At 36.9% G+C, this 25315-nt stretch overlaps 1 protein-coding gene across 2 annotated transcripts in view; it reads left to right on the top strand.

Annotated features, from left to right (window-relative positions):
* The window catches only part of LOC104367415 (regulator of G protein signaling 7 binding protein), a 43127-nt gene extending 18205 nt beyond the window's left edge, over window positions 1–24922 (top strand). For both annotated transcript variants that reach the window (XM_033009121.2, XM_033009122.1), the window contains 4 exons: window positions 8931–9061; window positions 18389–18536; window positions 21392–21462; window positions 23924–24922. In XM_033009121.2, coding sequence (XP_032865012.1) covers window positions 8931–9061; window positions 18389–18536; window positions 21392–21462; window positions 23924–24015 — 442 coding nt within the window. In that variant the 3' untranslated portion in view covers window positions 24016–24922. The remainder of the gene's footprint in view (window positions 1–8930; window positions 9062–18388; window positions 18537–21391; window positions 21463–23923) is intronic.
* Window positions 24923–25315: the final 393 nt, after the last annotated feature.

The following is a 25315-nucleotide window of genomic DNA, read 5'->3' on the forward strand; positions in this document are numbered from 1 at the left end:
TGATTCTGATAGTTTCAAAAAATGGTTTCTGAATAGCATCTGCAAGTACTGGATCCATGGCTAAGTACATGCACAGCTCTTAAAACCAGTATGTGATACTTGTCCTGATAACATAAAGTCAGAGATGTGGAAGAATCGCAGTATTGATTAATTAGTAATTAATTCATTAACTACAGGTGCAGTAACCTCGCCTTTAAAATTAATTAATTAATTACTAATTAGTAGTCCATCTGTATTACAGATGCATTACTGCCTCTGTAGTGATCATCTCATACAGTGAGTGTCCAAAAGAATTTTAGAACTTCAACGTTAAAAAAAAAAAGTAGAAGAATGCAATAATATAAGTGATGCTATATTTTTTCCTTTGAGGGTATTTCTGAAAGAGGGGGAGCCTGCCAGAAAAAGGAAACAGCATATTCAAATTGACTGTAATTTGCAGACCATACATGGCCCTTGATTTATCACATAACTTCTGTGGAAGTCAGTGAGATTTTATTGAATGGATAAGAAAAGTATATTTCCTACTGTCACAGTTGTAGTTAAATTGTCCTAGCATGGAAATAACTTAACTACCATCAATTTGGGAGTTAGAAATGTCTCTAAGATATGAGTTACTGCATTGCACTTTTATTCTACTTGTATTATCATACACCCAGATTGACTCCATCAGCCTTAATGGACTAACTGTAGATTTTCACTGGTCTAACAAAATCTGATTACGTGTCTGCTGTTATTGAAGGCATTGTTGTAACTGTTTCAGAAGAACAATCTGATTTAATAACAACAACATTGCAACCATTTATGGGTCTACTAGAAAGAACTAGCCCTGTTTTTCCCTTAGCTGGACTGGGATGTTGTGTAGCAGTTGTATTACAGTGCATTAGTAGAGTACAAAAAACCAGCACTGATACTGAAACTGACAGCAGTTTGTGTCAAACACATACATTAAACAAAAAAATAACCCCAGCAGATGAGAGGAACACAAATGTTTTCTCAAGATCTGTTTAGAAGAAAACATTGTAATTGGATGACTTTTCTACTTATATTCAAAATGAATCAGCAAGTCTTTTGTTACCTTTAAAGATGAATGGTTAAGTGATAAAGAAATACACAATGTATTTAAGATACAAAAGTAGAGGCAGGTTTATTAGGCTGTTGCACCTGAGGCATAATGAGAGGGGTCTCTTGCCCTCAGTGTCTAAGGGGATTAAGCATATCTCCTTTGCAGTATTTGTCACATTCTTCAATTTAGCAGAACCAGAATCATAGAGTCATAGAATGGTTTGGGTTTGAAGGGACCTTAAGGACCATCTAGTTCCAACCCCCCTGCCATGGGCAGGGACACCTTCCACCAGACCAGGTTGCTCACAGCCCCATCCAGCCTGGCCTTGAACCCTTCCAGGGAGGGGGCAGCCACAGCTGCTCTGGGCACCCTGTGCCAGTGCCTCACCACCCTCACAGTGAAGAATTTCTTCCTAATATATAAATCTGCCTTCTTTCAGTTTAAAACCATTACTCTCATCCTATCACTACACCCCCTGATAAAGAGTCCCTCCCCACCTTTCCTGTACCCCCTTTAAGCACTGGAAGGCCGCTCTAGGGGCTCCCCAGAGCCTTCTCTTCTCCAGGCTGAACAGCCCAAACTCTCTCAGCCTGGCCTCGTGCAGGAGATGCTCCAGCCCCCTGATCACCTTCATGGCCTCCTCTGGACCCGCTCAAGCAGGTCCATATCATTCTTATGTTGGGGGCCCCAGTGCTGGACACAGCACTGCAGGGGAGTCTCATGAAAGTGGAGTAGAGGAAGAGAATCCCCTTGCTCGACCTGCTGGCCACACTGCTCTTGATGCAGCCCAGGACATGCTTGGTTTTCTGAGCTTGAGAATGCCCAAGTCCTTCTCCGCATGGCTATTGATACTGTTCATAAAAATGATACTTTTTCTTAGAGTTAAGGAGATATTGTCAAAATAATACTTCTACAAAAATGTGTATCAAGCCCTTGATATAACTTAACTACTCTTAACCAGAGATAATGCATTAGTATGTGTTTTTAATGTTAGTAAAAGGAAAATGCTGCTCTGTTGTAAATGTGTGACTAAAATTTTTAAGTTAAATTCAGAATTAGACTATAAGCTTTGTTCAGTTTTAGTAGTCTTAAGTTTCATTAATTTCAATGGAACTACAAATGCTGGACACCTGTGGGAATTCAGGAAAACCTGAAGGTGTTTTTCAATTGCAAACAAACACTTTGGCAGTACAATAAGATAACATGTCAGTTATTTTGGAAAAAAATCTAAATTTTTTATGGATTTTTCACTCTTTGCTTTTGTATGTTAGGGAGGGGCATTTTGATCATGTTTATTCTTGCTTTTTAAGTTATTATCCAGAGCTGCATTCACCTCTCAAGTATACAAAGTACTCTGTGGTTGGTCTAAGAGCTCCCTCTATAGGTTTTATTTTAATTATCAGCTTAGGAAAGCAAAGGAAAGTTCCACCTCTTGTCAGTGCTTCATAAACACATTCAGTTGAACAGCATGACCTGATTTTTAAAAAGCAGGATTTTATGGAAAGAAAGCCATCGATTTTACCGATGGTTAAAGTATGAAAATGTAATGTGACAGATTTAAGTTGTATTTACAAAAATTTACACTTTTAATAGCAACCTGGTAAACAGCATAACTTAAGTTACTGTTATATAAACCAGAATTTTCTCTTTTGTGACTACTTAGAATACATGTAGTTATCCAGACTCTCAAACTGCAGAAGTATGGCTCACACAGTCGTACAGGTTTCTCATCAGCTGAGTAGCATTCATGTCTTTGAATAAGGACTTCTAACCTTCATAGCACCCTGGTGGTGTGGTATTCATGTGACAACTACAGAAATACCTATTAAGGGAAGGACAGGATATCTGAAAGTATTTAATAGACAGCTATCAGCATATTTTAGCAGAGAGAGAAGAAAGAGAAATCAGAGCCAAATGATTTGCCAGTTTTCTCTAGACATCAGCAAGTGTTTCTAGGTCAAGTAAGTAATCCTACAGACCTCATGATGGGAAGTGTCATTGTTGGTAGTAATAAGCTAACCATCTGGCTTTCTTTCATATAGCGTTTTTTTTTACTAGAAACAAAACAAAAAAAATCTCTGTATGAAGGAGCCTATTCTCTTAGTTCTGTTTGAAGATCAAAGACTACTGTTTTCTAGTGAAGATCAGGCAGGAGTGAAGCCTGGCAGTTATTAAGCAATATGCCAGCTTGTATAGACCTATAAACTTCACGCTACATGCAGTATATATCCATAAGCACATGTACACCCATCCCACCATTCCCCCTTCCTCATGTATGGGAACACGTATGTCTTGCCACTTCACTGGCAAGATGAGAAGAGGCTTTCTCAGAGCTGTAGAATCCCATAAATTGGTCCCTTCTTACATGGGCCGTTCATTGCATTTAACTTGTGAAAGGCAACAATGCTCCCTTGTCAGATGAAGTATCCACAAGAAGCTACAACCTGTGTATCTGAATCCTGTAAAGGTTATCAGTACCTCTTTATCTTACCTAAGTGGAAAGGGAGAAGCAAGAAAAATTCTGCTCCACAATGGGTGAGGGAATCTTTATTATGTATGTTGACATCAGAGCATGTGTTTGTCAGAGATGAAATTGAGACTTATATACATGCCTAGGAGAAAATTGTTTGGTTGCAAACTGATGGAATTCTTGTGGTCATTATTGCAATTAAACACTAGCTAAACAGTTTGAGACTATCAGTGAGGGTAGTGGCCTGGAAATTATTCCCATTGTATAAACTTTGGATAGTTTAAAATATTTTTCATGGATATCACTGCAGTTACTCTGGATTTGCAAATGAGAGAAGAATTTTGCCCACAGTCCAATTACAGATGCTCCATGTTCTTGAAAAAACAAGAATGAGTCAGAACATGCATGTATCATAGAAGTTTCTAGTTCTTACTCTCATGCTATTCATAAATATAATTTAGAAGAAAAATATATTAGATTTACAACAGCAAAAAAGTCAATTAAAATACCAATTACTGTGCTTTCCAATTACTTTCCCAGCTCATCTGTGAATAGGAAGCCACTGATAAATTTGAATTGGCTTATGAGCCAATCATCTTGTATATAATTGCTGCTTTCTTAGTCTGCACAGTTAAAAATTCTGTCAGTAAGACCAAAAATGTTTGAAAGAAAGGTTTTCACTACTTTTGTTTCTTATAAATTAAATAGCTGTGTGAGGAAAATACTGTTTTTTACACCTGTGTGCAGACCTTGATCTTTTTGCCAGAGACAGTTAGAAAGGAAGAAGTACATTCAACATTGTAAATAAAATTCCTGTAATGGTCATGACTTCTAAAAAATCTAGAGATTTCTAACACTTGAAACAATGCAGAGAAAAATAGGACAACCATAATCCAGTTTTATCTAAATTTCCTACAAGGAAATTATCTTCTCATGAAGTAAGTTTCCATACTCCTCGTAGTCATAGACGTGTGGTTAAAGTAATCTAGCTTGCAGAAGAGCTAGACAGATTCAACTTTACTTGCATAAGAGGTGGAGTAGATCTGTATCTCCCTATCAGAAAGAACTCTCATTACTGAGCAGAAAAGGGTCATTGTTACCATCTGTGGTGGCTTTATTTTTTGCAGGTTCCACTTCGCACATGCGCATTTATGGGTCAGTGCCTTGCAGGTGGAATAGGCAAATCAGTGACTCATTTATCCATTACTAGATGTGTAACTGTTCATCCTCAGAACAGAGGAAACCCTGCTCAGAAAGAAAAGTTTAGGCATGTAAGAAACTCAAGCAGAAACTGAGTGTGCTTGCGTGTGTATTGGTGGGGCTCCGGGACTTGGGTATGAAATTAGCAACAGTTTTGAGGAGCTAAATTTTGGACATAGGTGCTAAATATGGGAAGTAAACGGAATTCTGCACTGCTAAATCTTTTTGTAATCCCTCTATTGGTAAGAGTAGCTCAAAGGAAATTACTGTATGTGTGTGCTCACAGGGAAATGAGCTGCAACAGTAAGTGATGCAGATGATGGGGGAGGGAAAAAGCTGTTATCTCCATCTACTGCAGTATTTCCATGGTGCTGAACTTGGGAATAGTGTTCAATGCACACGTAGGAATATGTGACATTAAGGGGTATAAAAAATTTCAACTGTAAGCTAAAAGGTAGGACAAATCAGGGTAGTACAAGCCACCAAAAGGCCACATATTATCTAAGTATGTATCACATGATTCTTAAATTTAGCAATCACAGAAGTAAAACCAAGTATATAACACCCAAAGTTCAGAAAGTTAAAATACCATTTCAGAGGAAGAAAATGTGGTATGCTGTACTTTTGCTGTATCTGGCTAGTTGCTTGCTCATGCTGTGTTTGGTTAGATGAATTCTGGAAGATTACATTTACTCCTGAAACTACCTCTTATATCAAACATCAGACTCCTATTCTGATCTAAGATTCATCCAGTTTTGTAGTAACTTTTACAGAAAATGTTGAAATCATTAGGAGGAGTACATGCAAAATGAAGGACTAGACACTGGTCTTGAAAATGCTGGTATGATTTAGAAATAACAGTCTATTTCTGAAGAACTGCTCCTGATTTATACTAAAGCAAATTAAATTTATATCTGAGCTATATGTGTTTTATCTTCTTTGGTTAATACAAATATGATTACAATAAAAGCCCTTCCTGCCATCTGCCAATTTGAAAAAAAATGCTATTAAATTTATGGTTATTGTTTATGCAGAAAGAACAGTCCATTTCTGATCAGCTAAGTGATCACAGACCTAACAGCTGCAATTCATATTACAAATAGATTGGTTAAAAACAAAAGAAACATCAAACACCACTTCAGAGAATGTTTAGATTTAATTCTTGTTAAACCAGGTCTAGATACTATGAATTAATGGAAGATAAAAAGTATTAGATACTTAATGCAAGGTCAAAAAGTATAAAATATTGTAATATATAAAGTAGAACTTCTAAGTGTCTGAGGAGTCTTCAATTAAGTACAGTTTTTTAAAAAGTAAATTCAGTTTATCCCAAAACAATTTTATGTGCATGTGTATTGTAATGCTGTGTGTCTTCTAAGTATAATTTTCAGCATTTTAGAACTAGCATTCTTTATTTTTTTATTTTGTTATACTACTGCTTATGCAATCACTGAAAATACTCATGTTCCTCTCCTTTGAAAAGAATGTGAAATTTCACCATGTATCCATTTCTGGGAAATACGTGCTTTTACATGTACTTAAGGACTTGACTGTGAATAAGCAAAAAAAAAATCATGTCAGGTAGCTAATTTATCAGAAAATTATTCAGTATTTTAATACTTTCAAATGTTTTCTTAGTTGGAATCACTGAGAATAGGAAGAAATATTATAGGAAGCATCTGAAAAGACATCTTCAGAGTATTGGGTGTGAACCCTTTTTGTTCTGCCACCATAGCTTTATTCTGTTTATATAAGATTCAGGAAATACCATATTGTGCATTGTATAATTTTTCAACAAATGCAGACTTCACTTTGGAAGTAGAAAAGTAGATGTGGCTTAATAGAAATGCACATATTATAGACTAGCCAAAAGAAATAAAGCTCCTAGAAAGGGCAGGTCTTTTATGATGTGTATGGTGTTGCTTCTGAAGTAACACAAACCACAGTAATTGTAATTTGCACTCCAGTCATTTCCTGCCTTTTGATGAGGTCTGCTTTGTAATGGATTGGCAGGTAGGGCCAATCTTCCTTTGTCCCTTTTGACTAAGTCCAACGTGATGTCTTTTCAATCTTAAGTCTTTTCCAATCTTGTCTTTTTTTCTTTTTTTGGCTGCATGTTTTGCTTGTTTAAGCATTCTTGATTGTACAGCTTACCACTGCTGTGATTCTTCCCAGTTTTTGTTAGCATGTACAAACACTGGTAGTCCTCCTTCATATGCTGTGGAAGTGCTAAGGTTGCTCTTTCCTTTCAGGAAGGTTCTTGCCAATTCTGTGATACCTTCATGATCCCATTTGGTTTCTGATGTTACTTGGAGGCACAGGAACCCTTGAGGACATTGGAAAACCACACAGGTTATTCCTCACTGGAGGGAGATTATGGCAAGTCCTTTCATCAGATACTCCTTTGAGACTGCTCTTTCTCCTGCTCACTGAGCCACATGCATCAGGGCCTACCCTATACTGGCCCAATTTTCTTACCCCAGGATATGACCAAGTATTTTCTTCCTTGGTGTCGCTGAAATCAGTGGCAGAAGCTGCACAGTTTCTAGGCAGCATATCATCACCTTTGTTAGAAATAATGGTGAATCTCAAATACAAGAATCAACAGGTTTTGTTATGCAGTATTCATTTGAACTGAACTTCAGTAACATTTTATCAGCACAAACTGATCGGATTTTCCTTAAAATAGAGTTCTTAAGCTTTGTTCTTGACAAAAGAGCTGGACTTAACATTTTGCCTGAACCCTGGACCTAGTATAAATAATGACCTCTTACCTTAGGTCAGAAAGAACCTATTTTACTGCTTTAAATAGACTCTCTGCTGTAGGTCTTGAAGCCTTTGGCCTAGATTGGTATTAAAATACTATTGGATCATAGCAGCCCAATCTAGTGTTGCTGAAAATAATTTACCAGGTAAGTTGCTTTGGTTTCTGTGAGGAAATCCACAAGTCTACTTTTATTTCATATACAGAAGGGTCTTTTGAAGCATCAGTTTAACCCCAGGTAATTCAATCACTGTAAAGAATGCTAGCAATTTTTTTTTATTGTGAAACTTCATTTCTATTATTCATAGGATATAAATCTGCGAGTGTGCTAAAAAATATTTTTAATTTCTTAGCAGTAGTATTAGCAGTCTAATCTGATTAGATTCAGATTATTTAGAAAAAACAGGTTCCTCTAGTTGTTAAGACATGAAATTTTGAGGATTATTTTACCATTTAACATCACCGTGTAGCAAACCAATGGCAAGAATGCCTGAACGTGAAATGGCTAAAACCCTAACTCCTCAGTCTTGCCACTTACTACCCTATTGAAAGTACCTTTGGAAGGAGCACTGAAAACCTAATTCTCAGGTATGACTGAGTAAATCACTTTGTTAGTACTTACAGAAACAGTTAAATTAATAAAAAAGTATCTTTATGCCCGTGCAGCATTGTTAGCCTACAAAAGTGAGATTTAATGCCTGATTTTGCAGCCAGGCGTGAGAATTGGTTCTTGGATCTGGGTAAATTATTTTGTTAGTGTTATAAGCAATTAATTGGAGGTGTGGGATTACTCTTGATCTCAATTTTTGTTTTCAAGACTGTTACTACTTTTCTAAAAAAAATCTTGAACATCCCATTCTCTCACAATGCAGTATCACATGACTACTAATTTAAACACAGGGAGATAAAAGAAATTCAGACAGAAACTATAGAACCAAAAGACTACAGCTGACTTGTTTCTGATGAGAGTGTCTTCAAAGTAAGGTTGATTATGCCTGATCTGGGATTTGTAACCTGAACAGTGATGATGAAGGTGGCCCTGCAGTCTGCTGCATCTGCATCCTGAGGGTAACTGAAACTGGATGGCAAAAGAACACCTCAGTCTATGAGAAAATACTTATCCAAAGGTTTTAAAGAGGAGAAAAGAGCTCAGTCACCCTTTTTCCAAAAAAATATGCGGAGGAGAACATAAGGACGTTTGATTTTACCAAAGACAACCTAAGTTTAGCTGTTCTAAGCCTAGAGCTTTATAGAGCTACAGAACCGTTTATAAATACAGTTCGGTAGAAACGTTTTTTTATCATATACACATAGCTTAATAGTTTATGAAGCAGATTATGATGTGGTTGCTTGCAGCAGTAGGGAAATGGATTTGATGACTTTCACATCCTTCTAGTCCCATTCCTAACTAAATCTTTTCTCTTTTACTGCAGCCCAGAAGATGGTGAAATTCATCCTGAAATCTGTAGACTATACATCCAGTTGCAGTGTTGCTTAGAAATGTACACAACAGAAATGCTTAAGTCCATATGTCTGCTAGGATCACTGCAGTTTCATCGGAAAGGTATTGAATTGCACAGATATACAGGTGCTGATTTAAAAAAGAGTCTTTTGGGGCATGCATGGCTATTCATGAAAGACAAAGCACCGAACTGTGAAATGAACTATGCTGCTGAAGCTTTTCAGCTACTGAAAAAAACTGGGATTTCTGTTTCATTATCATCATTCTTAGAGAAGTGTGTCATATCAGTCATGTGTCATTAATGTCCTTGCAGTTCAAAAGTCTGAATTTTTTTTTAAAAGAGCAGTCCCAAAAGTTTTAGCTATCATTAGTCAGATCAGTGGGCAAACTATCTTAGTCGTTTTATTAGAGGTATATGATATTTGAGGGTAAGTGTTTAGTGGAGCAGTATGACTTGGTTTTAGTACTAAACTGATCCCGTACTATTCCTGTTATTGCTTATCCAGCAATGCCAGCTTATAGCAAAAGACAGATAAATATGGTTTAAAAGTATTTGGTTATAAAACTGGATACTAGATTCAGAACTGAAATCTACTTCATAGAGTATTTTTGCATACAGAGATGTTCTTGCTTCAGTGAAAATGCATTCATGTTTGATTAGCCACCTACTGAAAGGAAGATGTAGAAATGCAGATAATTTACTGAATAGGTTACTTAGTAACTTCATTACTCAGTGATGGCACACACTGATTGGGACTGTATCTGTGTTGATTGTAACTACTCTTTCCTCAGATAATATCTCAGCAGAATATCCTAGGTAAAGACAAGAAAAAATTCTGTAATGAGGGTCTTGTAATAAACCTTACGTATTTGCTGTCATGCTGAAAGATCCTGTAATGTGTTTTTCACATCTAGCTGTAGGATACAACTAAAGCCAGTGATATTTTTATTATGAAAGTAAGAATTAGAGGTTTATAACAGATTAATTGAGCTTCTCGGTGATTTTCTTAAGTTGAAAAGAAATGTATAAAATAGAAAGAGAAAGAATTAACAGAGCGTTCATATAATAAGTTGCCAGTAGCTGCTAAAATTAATCATTGTTTTTTAAGACAGATTGTACTACATTTCATAGCATTGGCTACAGCTGTCAAACCACCATCTGTAATTGCAGAAAGCAAGTAGCTTGAGGTGACCTGAGTAACACCAATATGTCTTGTCTTTCCCTTTTGCCTCTGGATGGAATCTATGTTAATTAATAATATAATAAATGAACTGAACATCAAACTATTAGATGTCTAAAGCTGGATAAAATGAGTTACAGCATAATAGTATAGGCCAGCTTAGTTCCTGTCTGGCAGTACTTTCAATATACATTGGGACCTTATCTCACCATAGAGAAAGTCACGATAGTTACTCTGCCATTGCTAAATAGAGTAGGTTTTGTCCTATATCAGTATAGAGATAACCACAGTAATTTGGTTCCCAGTTGCTAGTTGCTGTGACATTCTTTGAGAAAAAATCAAAGTGGGCAAAAATAATATCATCACAGGGATTCAAATTTGAATTTTGGAATTTAATTAATAGAACATTGCTCTTGTATATTAAATACTTGGTATTTACAACATGTGGAAGCGTTGTAAAGGCATCATGCCACAAGGGAAATTCCAGTTACATGATAGGTATTTTTTCACAGTGAAGGTAGTCATATACTAGAACAGGCACTCAAAGAGGCTGTGGAATCTCCATCCTTGGAGGAACTGATAAGTCAAATAGCCTTGAGCAATCTGATACAAGTTGGACCTGCTTTCAGTAGGGTGTTAGACTAGATGACCTTGCAACCTATTTTTTCTGTGTTCTGCCAAAACATTCTGTTTTCCAAGGAGTATAATGAATGCATGTATTTCTTTAATTGCTTTACATATGGAGAACGGTACTGCAGTGTAGGCAAAGTGCAGAAATTTATCTCTAGGAATGAAAGAGATGGTCATTTCACCATTATAAAATATATTTTATTGTTTCTAGCATACAGAGTTTTTTAGGTTTTCATCTGTTCAGTTTTTCACCGAGTGACCATGTTTAAAAAAAAAAATTTTTTTTGGTTGTGTACAAAGAGTATTACCCTTAGAAACTTTGCTTAATTCATAGATGTGTGTGTCAGATGTTCTGTGTCTTGAAGCTCATTTTTTAAAGTAATACTTACCATTTGGATATAATATTTTCAATTTTCTAGTCCTCTTACCTGTTGCATAAGTGGTTTGTTAGGTTTTTAAATCTCCATGAAATTTCACCAATTTATGTTCTTTCTGGGGAGCCAGCAGAAATTCAAGTATAATGACATGCAGGCTGTTCTTGGCAACCTGCAGCTAATAAATAATAATGTAGGTACTGGTATTCTGACCAGATATTATCAAATAAACTGTAGAACTGCTAAAGGTAAGGCAGTGGACTGATGCTGTTTTCCCAAGAGAAACTCAGCCAGTGCTCCCTACTGGGAAACAGATACTCTTTAATGAAATGCCAAACTATGGTTTGAAGAGCTGAGCTCTGAGTATTTTCAGTCTTTCGCAGCACTGGTCTTCTCATCTCTCCTTATCTTTCTCTTCTACTGAGCAAAAATTCCTATATATACTGCATAGTATATATCAAGCTTCCTGTGCAGAAATCTCTTGCATATTTGCAGTACTTTAGATTAACTTACTACTGTCATACAACCTCTGCTAGAAGAGTCAGATAGTCTGTTATTTGTTTGAGATGTAACAGTCACAGTGGGGCCAAAATCCTTAAATATTTCCAGCTGTGTTATGCAGTAAGTAAACTGAGGTAAGTCCTGTCTAATAATTATTTTTTTCTAAGATACATACACAACAAAAGCCCAGTGTTGAAAATACATTACGGTTGCAAAATTCAACATTCAGAAAGTTTGCAGAGGACACAGTGAAACATGACCAAGTATCCTTAATTCAAGCTTTTTGTAGTTACTAAGTGTTTGGTTACCTGATCATGTATTTTATTACTCCTCCTTTCCACAATCCCAAGAGTCCTGGCTAACTAATACACATGTAAATATTTGCTTGGGCATACGACTTCCTTTTATCCTAATTGTTTAGTGTCATACATTGTATTTATTGCACACAATTCTGTTCTAAAGGCAGAACCCTTCTGTTCCTCAGACCTTTCTCAGTAACTCATATACTGATGGGAATGTCTTCAGAACTGCCATGAGCAGTGAGGTAGTAGCAATTTTTCCCATTGTAAAGAAGGAACAAAGAGTGAGCAAGCTAAAGATTGCTAATTTAGAATCTAAGATTGCGGTATACTTTATGCAGTGTTGTATGTGTTTGTAGAGCAATTTTTCAGTAGCTTCATTTGCAGCAGAGTGCAAAGAGTCTCTGGGTTGAGCAATCAGGCAATTGGAAATATTTTGTCAATAACTATTTTGAGGGTCTGAATTTAAGCAACATGGATTGGATCATGTGAAAAGTGGGTAGGTATAGAGTTCAGTTTTTAGGGAAGCACTGTGAGAAATTCTCCAGTGTCTTCCAGCAGTCCATAACATGATGGCTTTAAGGATCTTGCTATCCCTTTTGTCTTAGCAAATACCTTTTGGGGGTGACTGTAGCAAATACCTATTGGGGTGATGGCAGATATGGCTCATGTTCCAGCTCTTCCAGGAAATCTGAAACTTCTCACTGCATTTGTTCACCTAGCTTTCTTCTGCATCATTATTGTACTCTGGCAGAACTTTTCTGGATAGAGTCATCTTTCTTGTCAAGCAACAGATGAATTCACTTACCTAGCACCTGCAGCTTCTTCCTTAATCTTGGTTTTGCTTTATTTGTTTCCCTCCATCATTTGAATTATATAGCTTTGTGCCTTAGGGAGCAGTGTCAACCACAGTTCTTAAGCCTAATAATACTTTTTAAAATTTGAACTAGGGTGTCATGCAAAGTAAGATATTCTGATGGAGCTTAGGTACCTCCCTGAAGTGTTTACAAAATTCAGCTCTAATTCCTTTAAATGTTGTATGTCTACTTTATTGGCATTGAGTGTTCCCAACACTGACTGTTCTTTTGATTAAATAAACAAATCCTTGCTTAGTTGGCAAGGTCTTAAAAGTAGTTGACATAATTTATGTCCATGGAAACTGATGGATGTGATTATTATTTTTCCAAATTAATACTGAGGTTGTCAACTGAGAACATCCAGAACTACCTTGGAGTTCGTAGGCACAACTTTACCATACATTGCTCTATTCAGCCACAAATATTTTGGGGTCAATGATTTTCATTAATACCTTATGAAGAACTTAATTGCATTTTTAATATGTAAATGTAACAAAAGCTTAAGGAGCTGATTTATATATCCACGATAATCATATACTCCTTCCATTGTTAGGAACCATAAAATATTATCATCATTGGATGTTATAGCATGTCACTGTGGAAGTGCAAATTACTGAAATTTAATGTCTATACATGTTTACATAGAAACCATTCATTTCTTAGGCTCATCTGCGATGTAGTTGACTTGTTTGGTTATATAATTACATATATTAGAAAATATTTCTTAAAACCCCAAATTGCAGATTGCAGTCATTCTGTTAGCTAGCCACGCAGCATTTGATCATGGCACTCATTTTAATAATTAAGAGAATAAGCACATATAAAAAAATCAAAGGCAAGAGGGGACAGATAAAATGAACTGTAGGTATTTTCCAGAGTTCAAAACATGCTGTAAAAATAGCTAAAGCTACCTTGTCAAAGAAATACGGGGTTTGAAACTGGTAGCCATTTTTCCTGAGTTTGAACAAAATAAGTCACTGCTCATGTATAATTACAAGAATATATGTTTCTTATGGTTCAGAATTAGTTCAACCTGCTATATTTTTTGTTACTTGTTGAAAAAGAAGTGTACACACATGGAGAGGTAATTCCTGCTGTCAATTATTTACACATAGCTCTGGTCATTTAAATAGAATTTAATTATCTGTGGGGAAAAATAAGTCCAGGATATATTAGATTGGCAGAATCTTACAATTTCTTGTATGAAATGATCTCAAAATCTTATTTTTTCCTGTGACTTTTTTTTCTAAATTATGTGTTTATACATGAATAATATCCAGAATAAGATGGAAAATACTTTGATGCTTATAATATACACACTGTTTATTCTTACCACATGCCAGTTTGGAAGCCTTGAAGAAAAATACAGTTCTGTCACTGTATTTGAGATATGTAGGCCACATCTGACTTGTATAAACACAGCTGAGCTCAGAATGGTACCAGCACTAACCAGAGTGGTAGGTACCTGAATACTTGGGTAAAAAAGGGAAGAATTGAGTCTTGAGGGAGAATCATGTGTGCATACTATGGATAGAAAATACTAGGTTTTTGTGATGTAAATTCAGGCTGAACTCATTCCTGCATTGTTGGTACATCAGAATGATACCAAATCACAGACAACTGTGTATTGTGTACCATACAAGAAGTTCATAGCATAATAATTGTTTTTCCAATATGTGTTTTGTGATAACAACATATATTTCCTTAAAATGGTACCTAAAAGCCTGTGATAACTTACATTACAGATTACAAAAATAAACCCTTAAATCAGTGAAAGGATTTTGGTTTTATTTGGTTTTGTTTAAATTGCACACTATTTAGAGTTTCGAAAGAGAAAGGAAGAATTGTTTAATGGACATGCTACAATCTCGGCATTCTATTTAAAGACTGGTAGATGTGTGTAATTACTTACACATATTACTTATATGAGGGATAAGATGTGAGAGAGAAGAGAAGAACACAGGTGTGGAGAAACAAGCACTTTAAAAATCCAGAGAATCACACATTCTCAGGTGGACACTGTGAAGAGGCCACAATGAAGAGAACAAAAACAGGCATGAAATGTGGAAAATACAACTTCTACCACAGACTTGTTCTTATTGCATTTTCCTTAATAATAATATTACAAGTGAAACAATTTCTAAGTTCTGCAGGTCCCAGTAATAAGTCAGGAATTAAGTTCATCAGGCTGTTAGCCATACTTGCCACAATTCTTTTTTTTACTTCCTACACAATTCTTTCCTATTCCCCTTTTTATGCTTTTCTTTTTATTTACTTTAGCTGTGTTCTGTAGCTTGTGCATTTATCCCTAATTGCCATGTTACAAGCTTGATGCAAATGCTGCCTTCTTTTTGAGAGAGAGGTTCTCTCAGCTCTGTAAAATTCTGCTATTCCCTTCAAAAATCTTTCCAGTTCATCTCCAGTGAAATCCAACTAGCTGAGGGACCTATAAGGGTAGTATCACAGAAGCAAAGACAGAGGTCACCACAGAAGCAGTGAGGAGCACAACAGGTGAGACACATAAAACACAGTGGTCACAGATGATATATGTAACCTTACTGAACTGATCATTTTCTATCCTCTTGTTTATCCTCACTCAAGCTTGATCTTCAGCATTATTTAATTCAGTGAGTTTAGTTTCATACCAAAGGCATTTTCTGCTTCTTCAGGTAAAAAAAAAAAAATACACTGAATTAGAGACTAGAAGACAAAGAATACATCATACTTTATATTAAAATTTCACAGTAAAAAAAGCCTCTGTCTAGTCAGCTGTCAGGAACAGCAAGTGTTATGTGGACACCTCTGACAACACTGTGTGCATGATCAAGTTCCTACTGAAATTAATGGAAGTCTTTGCACTGACTAAATTGAAAGTAAAATGTAGGGTCCATATCCCTATTTTAAGAATGTGTAATACAAAAGATATTCTTACCACCACTAGAAGGATGAGAAGATTAAAGAGCTTTTGTTTCTCTACAGGTTGTGCCATGTAGTAGAAATGTTATGCCTGAGTCATATACATTATTCAAGCAAAGCCTTTATTATTAGCTGACTCTAACTGTTTTCGAGTGATTGAGCAGATGCTCTGAAATTCAAGAAAGGCTTCATGAATTGTTCACAATATAACAGAATTACTGGTAAAGAGCTCTTTTCAGTTGAAAAGAAATCTGTACCGTTCATTCTGCAAAATCTGCAAAAGCTTGCCTTTGTGCTGACAAAAAGAACATTACAGTCTCAGTGCTTCTGTTCTCAAGTTGCAAAAAAATAACCTTTACTGTTATTTCATCTAGTATTGTTATTGTTTCCATTGAAACACCTTTCACATCCCTGAAGGATGCATCTGTAGACAGGGTTGTTCATCACAGCATGTCTCCAAAGGTCAGGTCAGAGTTCCAACACAGCATTTCAAAGTAATGGGAGAATTAACTAATACCCAGTTCCAGCAGTAACACCTTGTGATATCAGTGGCAAATTGGATGGTTTCCCTGGGGCAACCCTTCTTCGCAAAGAAGTGGTAAGTGTGATATTGGTAAACAGTATGTTGTGTTATGGGCTTCTTGTAAAGGGAAAAATAATGAATAATGAAGCTTACAGAAGTGAACAATTAAAATTATACAATATGATCTACCATAAAATAACAGCATAAGCTGTGGTTAGGAACTAGAAAAATTTGAAAGCTCTACCTACAGGGTGATATGGAATAAAACATATTATCTGGGAAGTAGGCTTAGGCTACTATTCCACAAGCAATTGAGTCAGCATAATAGCTTGTTACCACCAGAAAGATCTTGAACCCTCCCCCTCTTATCTCCTCTCCCTTATCATGCCTTCACTTCTTCCTCACTTCCACTGCTTCTGGCTATATGATCATCTTCCTCCTCTGGCACTTGCTTTCAAATATGTAGGGTTCTTTTCTGACCTGACTTAAATCACTTCAACATCAGAAAACTTCACATTTTATTTTTCCTTTTATTGGGGCGATCTTCTACCATTCGATGGGTTAAAATGGCTCAGAGAGGGATCTGGCAAAGCACAAGTCAGCAGTGGATGCTGAAGTAAGCAGGAGCATAATGACACAGGACATCATTCTTTTATAGATGGTAAACTTGTTATGTCCAGTCATGCAATCTCTTGGAATCATAGTTAGATGAGTTACTAGGGGGAGGGGGGGAAGAAGCAGGGAAAATGGCTGCCTACTGACTTCAAAGAATAATGAAAACTTTAAGCAAGTATCTTCTGTTGTATAAGTAATGTCTAGTTTGACATTCAGACAAGTAGCTAAGAATGGGGTTTTTTCAGCAAAGGAATAATTTACCAGAATACAACAGTTTAGAGAACCTGCCCCAAAGAGCTTCTTAAGATCCAGGAATTTCTAGTTCAAAAAATACAAGGTCACAAGACTGATAATGGGGATAATTACTTGTGATGTAGAAGGGCAATATAGCATGGTCTGTAGCTTTGGTCTCTAGTGTCCCAGAAAAATGGGCTAAATGACCACTGCTCTATTAGCTGCTCTTCTTCTTCCTGTTCTTTGTCAAACCTTATAGGAGCTATTCAGGTCTGTCTTGATGTAAAAATTTTTCAAATTGCAAAAATTGTGAGATGAAAAAACGTTTCCTACTCAACTGCTCATACCACTGGTTTAAACATTGACCTTTTTTTTCTCTTTTTTAGAAAGTTTTGTTTCTTTCTGTGATTGTTTGCTCCATTTCATGAGGGGGAAAAACTTTAACTTCTTAATAACATGTCTGGGATGCACTCCAGTTCGAATTTTCTCGTTTAAATGTACTTGGTGCCAGGACTGTACATGCCACTACAGAAAAGAAATACCATCAGGCAGTCTGCAAAGGGTTTGCAAGGATACCAAAAAATCCCACCAGTACTTAACTCTCTTGCATGCTCCACTATCGTGGTCCACATCCTTTATCCCATTCTCTTCCTGACAAAAGCTGTGGCAGATCTGTCAAGAAGCACTCATTCAGTTCCCACGCTCCATTTCATTTTTATATAGTGAACATGAATTAGGGAAGTAAAAGTATGGAAATTCAGAATATAATGCATATTGGGCTGTGAGTGGTGGCAGCTATGTATTGCTTTTAAAGTCACCAAGAACAAAATTGTACATTTCTGTCTTTTGTTTTCCCCTAGTATTGCAGTAATACTAGGAGACATGGATTGCAATGTTCTTTAGTGTCAGTTTTTGAAGTTGCTTTCAGAATGTATGTTGTTGTTTCCTGATTTTGTTCTGTTTTGTCCTATGGCTCTTACTCTGTGTCACATGCTTGCCACTGGAGTTTAACAGAAACCCTTCATAATACTTAGTATGTAATATTCTAAGCTCCACACATGCCTGCATGGGACTTCTCTTAGTTTTGTTTGGTAGGCGTAACATACAGCAGCACTCCGATTAGCAGATTGGTGTGGTCTGATCCCTTTCTGAACAGTTCTTACTCAGAGTTTGCATTCACCACTCTTTCTTGTCATTTGTAGCATACAAGATCAAGTTCAAAACATCAATTATATAATCTGAGCATACGTTTTAATTAATAAATAATGGGGATATATGTTTTGTTTAAACATTTTAAAGGAAAAGAACCTTGTGCCCCACCCAAGATCCTAGATACTAAAGTGGAGGAGAGTTCCGAAGCACCTATTTTAGAAGACACATCATCATCACCAACAGATATTCAACAGCATTTATGGCAGGTTTCCACAGATATTGAAAACACTGAAAGGTATGTGTAGCACTTCATTCCTAAACAAAAAAAAATTTCTGTCTAGGGTTTATTTAGTCTTTTCCAATTAGACTGCCGGTGTTACTACTATAAAAGGTATTGGTAAGTTAAATAACTGTTAACATTTCTTTTACATTTACATATCCGAGAGTAACTCCTAAAAGAAGCACAGAGAGAAGTGACATCCTTAATCAGGCTAATTACCATAGGGTAATTGTCAGAAACAAAGGGTGGGAAATTATTTTGCTAGTTATCTAAAAGTGGCAGCTTTTGTTTCACCTTGAGTGGTTTCTGATTTTGTACCTGAAATCTGCTGGCCTGCAATTCTGCATTCTAGTTCATTTCAGTTGTTTCTGCCCATAGTTATGAATGTGGAAGCCTTAGGAGGGGAGGAAAACATCATCCACAGGTTTGTCAAGGTGGACTTCTCTTCCCTCTTAACTATGCAGCTGAAAGACAAAAATGAGACCCTTTAGTAGGGAGTAATCCTGATGGCCCACATTTCTTTGCAAAAAATACCTATTTTGATGGCTTTGCATATTAACCTGCAGCTGACATTTTAATGATTATCATGTTTATTTATATAAAATGAAGTTCTACTGAGAGAGTAACTTGGAGAATAAAACTGAGCAATTTCTTATTAGTCATGCTGCTTCGTTTCTGAGGACCATTTTATATGGAGATGAATGAGGCAAGACCACATTAGTTTTAAAACCTGAAAGTCTTAAGACATTACAAGCCTGTGCACAAAATTACTGGTCTGTCACCTATCTGAAAATCAGGAACCTTTTTGCAACTTCTGGCCTTTCCCAAAACATTTCTTCAAATGTAACCTGGTTTATGAGATGGCATTGTGTTACCATATTTTCCATCCTCTACCTTTTAGAAAATTTCATACCAGAGTCCTCCAAAGAGAGGTAGGTGATGGCCCCGTTTCCAGATTTTTCACTTAATGTGCAGGGACCTTAAATGTCATGGATTAGCTATATGTATTATAATTTCCTTCTGAACAATGAAGCACATTCATGGCACAAGGTACAAAATGCTGATAAGGGGCATTAAGTTGACATTAGTACTAGATTGTGCTTATTTTATGGCATATTTTGTATTTTACCACTAGGATCACGTTGTGCCTACCAACTCATTTAATATGGAATACTCAAGTGCCAGAATAGATCATAAATTTAGATCAGATGCAACTAGTTAATATCAGACTGGATTAAAAGTGCTCCCATAGTAAATCTTCTGCTCTTTATTTTTCTATGCATCTTCTGATACATGGCTGTGAACCAAATGTTTGCCCAATAGATTTTTGTATTTATTGCTCCCTTATTTCAGCATATAAAATCATAGAACCATAGAATCATTTAGGTTGGAAAAGACACTTAAGATCATCGAGTCCAACTGTTAACCTATCACTGTCAAGTCTACCACTAAACCATGGCCCTAAGTGACACATCTAACATGTCTTTTAAATGCCTCCATGGATGGTGACTCAGCCACTTTCCTGGGCAGCCAGTTCCAATGCTTGATAACCCTTTCAGTAAAGGAAATTTTCCTGCTATCCAGTCTAAACCTCCCCTGGTGCAACTTGAGGCCATTTCCTGTCATGCTGTCACTTGTTACTTGGAAGAAGAGACTGACACCCACCTCGCTACAACCTCCTTTCAGGCTGCTGTAGAGAACAATAAGATGTCCCCTCAGCCTCCTTTCTCCAGGCTAAACAACCCCAGTTCCCTCAGTGGTTCCTCACAGGACTTGTTCTCTAGACTCTTCATCAGCTTCATTGCTCTTCTTTGGACACGCTCCAGCACCTCAATGTCTTACTTGTAGTGATGGGCCCAAAACTGAACACAGGATTCGAGATGCAGCCTCACCAGTGCCGAGTATTTGGGGGACAATCACTTCCCCAGCCCTGCTGGCCACACTATTTCTGACACAAGCCAGGACGCTCTTGGCCTTCTTGGCCACTTGGGCACACTGGTGGCTCATAATCAGCCAGCTGTTGACCAACACCCCCAGGTCCTTTTCTGCTGGGCACCTTTCTAGCCACTCTTCCCCAAGACTGTAGATTTGTGTGGGCTTGTTCTGACCCAAGTGCAGGACCCAGCACGTAGTATTGTTGAACCTCATGCTGTTGGCCTCAGCCCATCGGTCCAGCCTGTCCAGATCCCTCTATAGATCCTTCCTGCAAATCAACACTCCTGCCCAACTTGATGTCATCTGCAAACTTACTGAGGGTGCAGTAGATCTCCTCATCCAGATCGTTGATGAAGATATTAAACAGAACTGACCCCAGTACGGAGCCCTGGCGAAGACCGCTTGTGATCGGCCACCAACTGTATTTAACTCCATTCACCCCCACTCTTTGGGCCTGGCCATGCAGCCAGTGTGTTACCCAGCAAAGAGCACACCTGTCCAAGCCATGAGCCGCCAGTTTCTCCAGGAGAATGCTGTGGGAAATGGTGTCAAAGGCTTTTCTGAAGTCAAGTTAGATGATATCCACAGCCTTTCCCTCATCCTCTAAACGAGTCACCTTGTCATAGAAGGAGATCGGGTCGGCCAGGCAGGACCTGCCTTTCATAAACCCATGCTGGCTGGGCCGGATCGCCTGGTTGCCCTGTATGTGCCGTGGGATGGCACTCAAGATCGTCTGCTCCCTAGCCTTCCCTGGCACCGAGACCAGACTGACAGGCCTGTAGTTCCCCAAATCTACTTTCTGGCCTTTCTTGTAGATGGGCATCACATTTGCTAACTTAAAATGTTAAAAACTTACAAAGCTGTCGTATGAGCCATTCCCCATTCAGTCTTCAACTGCTGTTCTATTGTGTCTCTTTCAACTTTTGTTTCCACAGAGATATGAGGGAAATGAAAAACCTTTTAAGTAAACTCAGGGAGACTATGCCTTTACCACTGAAAAATCAAGGTATGTTCTGTATGTTCTTCATGTGAGTAAAATTGAGATAATTGAAGGGTTTGCCTTCCACTAGATCCAAAGAATCTGATTTTTTTTTAATAGAAGTTACAAAAAGAAAAATCTCCTCCCTACTGATTCAGTGGAGCCACAGTTTAGTATGTGAACTTTGACCTCTTGAGTTTCAGATGAAGCATTCTGGAATTTTATAGATATAGTATCTATAGATAAATTAATAGGCTTTTCCTGGTGACATGAAGATAGCAGCACAGCTAATTCCCTTTGACAGGAGGCTTTCTTTTTCAAAGGTAATGAAGGTGTAAATTGTACAGACTATGATAGGGATCCTACTGAGTGGTGGGGTTTGATTTACCCCCTACAAGACTTGTAGCTTCTGTGACATGGCACTGACTCTTAGTGGAAAAGATACTTGGCTTGAGTCTGCTAACAGCCTGCTTTTCCCAGTAGCCAGCTATAAGGCACCCCGTACAAATGCAGAGGGGGGCAGGATCTCCATCCTATGCATGTATTTAGCAGTGGGCCTTCATTTTGTGGCCCAGCAGTGTTAAATATTCCACTTCTACAGGGACTTTCTTCATGTGAACAACATTAAAAAGTTAATAATTTTCCTTTTTTATTTCTTCTTGATAATGTGTATTTCTTAAAGGCTATGTAGTCTTTGCACAGTGGCAGCTGATGAAGTATGCCTAATGTGCGCTAGATCTTGTCACAGGTAACTAAGCAGCCTCACATTCTTCATAATATAGTAAGAGATAAATAAAGAATGGATTAATTCATTATACAAGTAAGAGTTTATGGCAGGATGGTTTGATGGAAAACTATGTGAAAGGAAAAAGAAAATTGCTTATGATACAGATATGCCATTGTAGAGGCTGGAAGAATGCCATAAAGTCTATTCCTAGTCTCGAGGAAGAAAGCATGGTAGAAATAAGGAAGGAAAAGACAAATTTGGGGGTTATAAAGCATATAGAAATTTGAATTCAGAACAGAGATGATGGTATACAGAATTCTTCTTTGCTATCTGGTGTCTACACTGCCCTTCAACACTGGCCAGAAAATCACTGATCACCTGTGCAGCAGGATGGGAAATGTGTCAGCTAGAGTTTAAAAGCTCTGAGATCTGTCCCAGAATCAGGTAATCATATTTTTGCAGCTCCAACAGGCTCCAAAATAGTTTACAGATCACCTCTGAGAATGGAAGCCTCAGGAATGGACAGTCATATTCATTATTCATACAGCACTTAAGATTTTTTAAATATTCCAGGACCTTTAATTAATTAAAGCTAAATAACAGTACAAGTAAACAGAACAAACATTATAGGTAATTAATATGGTCTGGACTGTAATTTTGAAATGTGTATGAATTACAAGCACTGTTTAAGAGAATGAATGCCATTGAATGAGTTGATCTTTACAAGACCCTATCCTGCTTTCAGTGAATGAGTGTTCTGCTGTTGATTTCAGTGACAGTCAGGACAGAGTTAAGATTACAAGCCCACAAAAGCTTTACATAATGTTACTGACTGCTCACAGGCCTGTGTTTTTGTATGGAATTTTCTTGAGGTGGCAGCAGGAAAGTTACTACACTAAGAAATTTTGTTGATGTTGTTCATAAGCATGAGTCACAATATTAAATGATCTCTTACCTATGTGCTCATAGTTAAGTATTTGTATTACAGTAGTGTCTCAAGCCTACAATGAAAACTAGGTCCCTGATGTAACCAGAACATAATAGGGCATAGCTCATAGCCTGAAACCATGCCTGAAGATGGCTTAAATTCAAAGTGAATTCTAAAGATTTTGAGATAGCTTACTGACAGTGCATGAGTTAACATCAGTATAGGCACTAATATATACATTTGAATTTAAAAGGAGTTAATACGAAAGATAGAAAGCTAACCAGAAAAAAGGTGAGAATATTGTGCTAACTTTCCCAGAAAAATGCTTTTTCTCTTGAAGTGCCAAGATGTTCCAGTGCTGCAGTTTTAGATGGAAATGCTCCTGATGTGCACAGACACCCAGTAATGGGGTATTTTTATGTTTAAATTAAGCCATAATTTAACCTTAGAATTGACATTTCCAAACTTGCATGTCTGCAAGATCTCAATCTACTTATCCTTAGGTTTTATTTGGGACCCTAACATTATTCGTCCATGCAGGATTATTGTGGTTTAGGTCTGCCGGTACTGGAGGTGTAATTTCATTTAGGTTTCATCACTGAATTGGTATTCTTCTTGCCAAAATTTCTATTGCATTATCATGGAGTTCCTGATAATTACTAGTGTAAGACTCTTACATAGAAAATTCAGGTTATTATTTGCTCTGTGTCTAGAACAGTGAGATCTACTACTTGATCGTGTAGGTGCTGTTAGGACACATAAATAATTTAAACTCTTTTGTGTGTGTTCATGTGTATATGCTTGTATTAAAATGTGGATTTTTTTCATGACAGATGATAGCAGCCTCCTAAACTTGACACCGTATCCATTGGTAAGAAGACGAAAGAGAAGATTCTTTGGACTGTGTTGTCTTGTCTCAAGTTAGAAGATTAAGCACAGAAGCACCAAGTAGATCATAACTTTGATTAAACCACTATTATTTGACCACTGAAAAGATGAACATTGCTACTTTTGATTATAAAGTACATTTTCTACACTGGCCTATTCCTTTTTCTCTTCTGCTCCATCCCCCTTTTCAAAATAAGGGTTTTAATAGTTTAAAGTTACGGTGGTCAAAAAACAGCTGTGGAATAGATCTAGCATAGCTAAGAATGTTTTTAAAACTTTTAAAAGTATGTTTTGCATGCTTACTTTCAACCACTCAGAGAAAAGATACATGAATTATGATTAATAGATAATTTAAAAGTTTTTTATTGTTTGAACTGCAGCTAAAAGTTTGTGCATAGTACAGTGCGCTTATTAGTATATTAAAATACTTGATCATATTCTAACAGTCTTTAAGCATAGAAAACTATTTAACAGCAAAAGTATTAAAGTTCTAAAACATTTAAACAATATTGTAACAGAATTTGCACAAATCCCATTTGCTTTTTGTGCTGTCATTCATATTCAGTCTTCCACAATATCTCAATTTAAAAGCTTCATAGAAAAATATCTTAATTTATGATACACGAACCATATATGAAAATACTTAGAACTTGTAAATACAGAGAAATCATAGTATCTGCATACTGTACAATGCATAGAAGCAACAGATTTCCTTTTAAGCTGATAGTGTCTCTACAAGCTTTTGGAAAAAAATGATTTATTAAAAGAAGGTGTATTAAAATAAACAGTGTAAAACACAACAACCCATTTTGTTTCCAATAGAATTCAAAGCATGGTGTCTGCATATCACTAAGTATTAACTCTTATAGGGCATGCCAGAATTATCTGAGACTGTAAGATATTGAACGTTTTACATTGTTAATAAAGTTTTTTATTTAAGTTAATTGTTGTCTTATTTCTAGGTATATTGCCAGAATATGTCTTTTTCTTTCTAATTTTGTTGTCAGAGTACTCTACAAAGTTTTTATATTTTTTGCATTTCAAGAAGTATAGCTATTAGCAGCAATAGATATGAGTAAGTCAGACTCACTGTACTCTTATTTCAGGACGATAGGCAAGACATCAGAACTAAACTTTGGCTAGACAGCAATGCTATGAAATTCATAACAATCTGTAACTACTGTATAGAGCAGGTCACCATACCCTCATAGTCAATAATACATGAGGAAGGAGACTGTGAGCCCTTCTGCTATTCCACCATGACCCAGCATGTCAACAGGAACCAATTTCCTTCTTATTGTGTAAGGATTTAGTGGTGAGTAAGGAGGGATTGTTTC

This window comes from Tyto alba, unplaced genomic scaffold (genome assembly GCF_018691265.1).
Source record: "Tyto alba isolate M040663 unplaced genomic scaffold, T.alba_DEE_v4.0 Super-Scaffold_42, whole genome shotgun sequence".
NCBI classification, from domain to species: domain Eukaryota; kingdom Metazoa; phylum Chordata; class Aves; order Strigiformes; family Tytonidae; genus Tyto; species Tyto alba.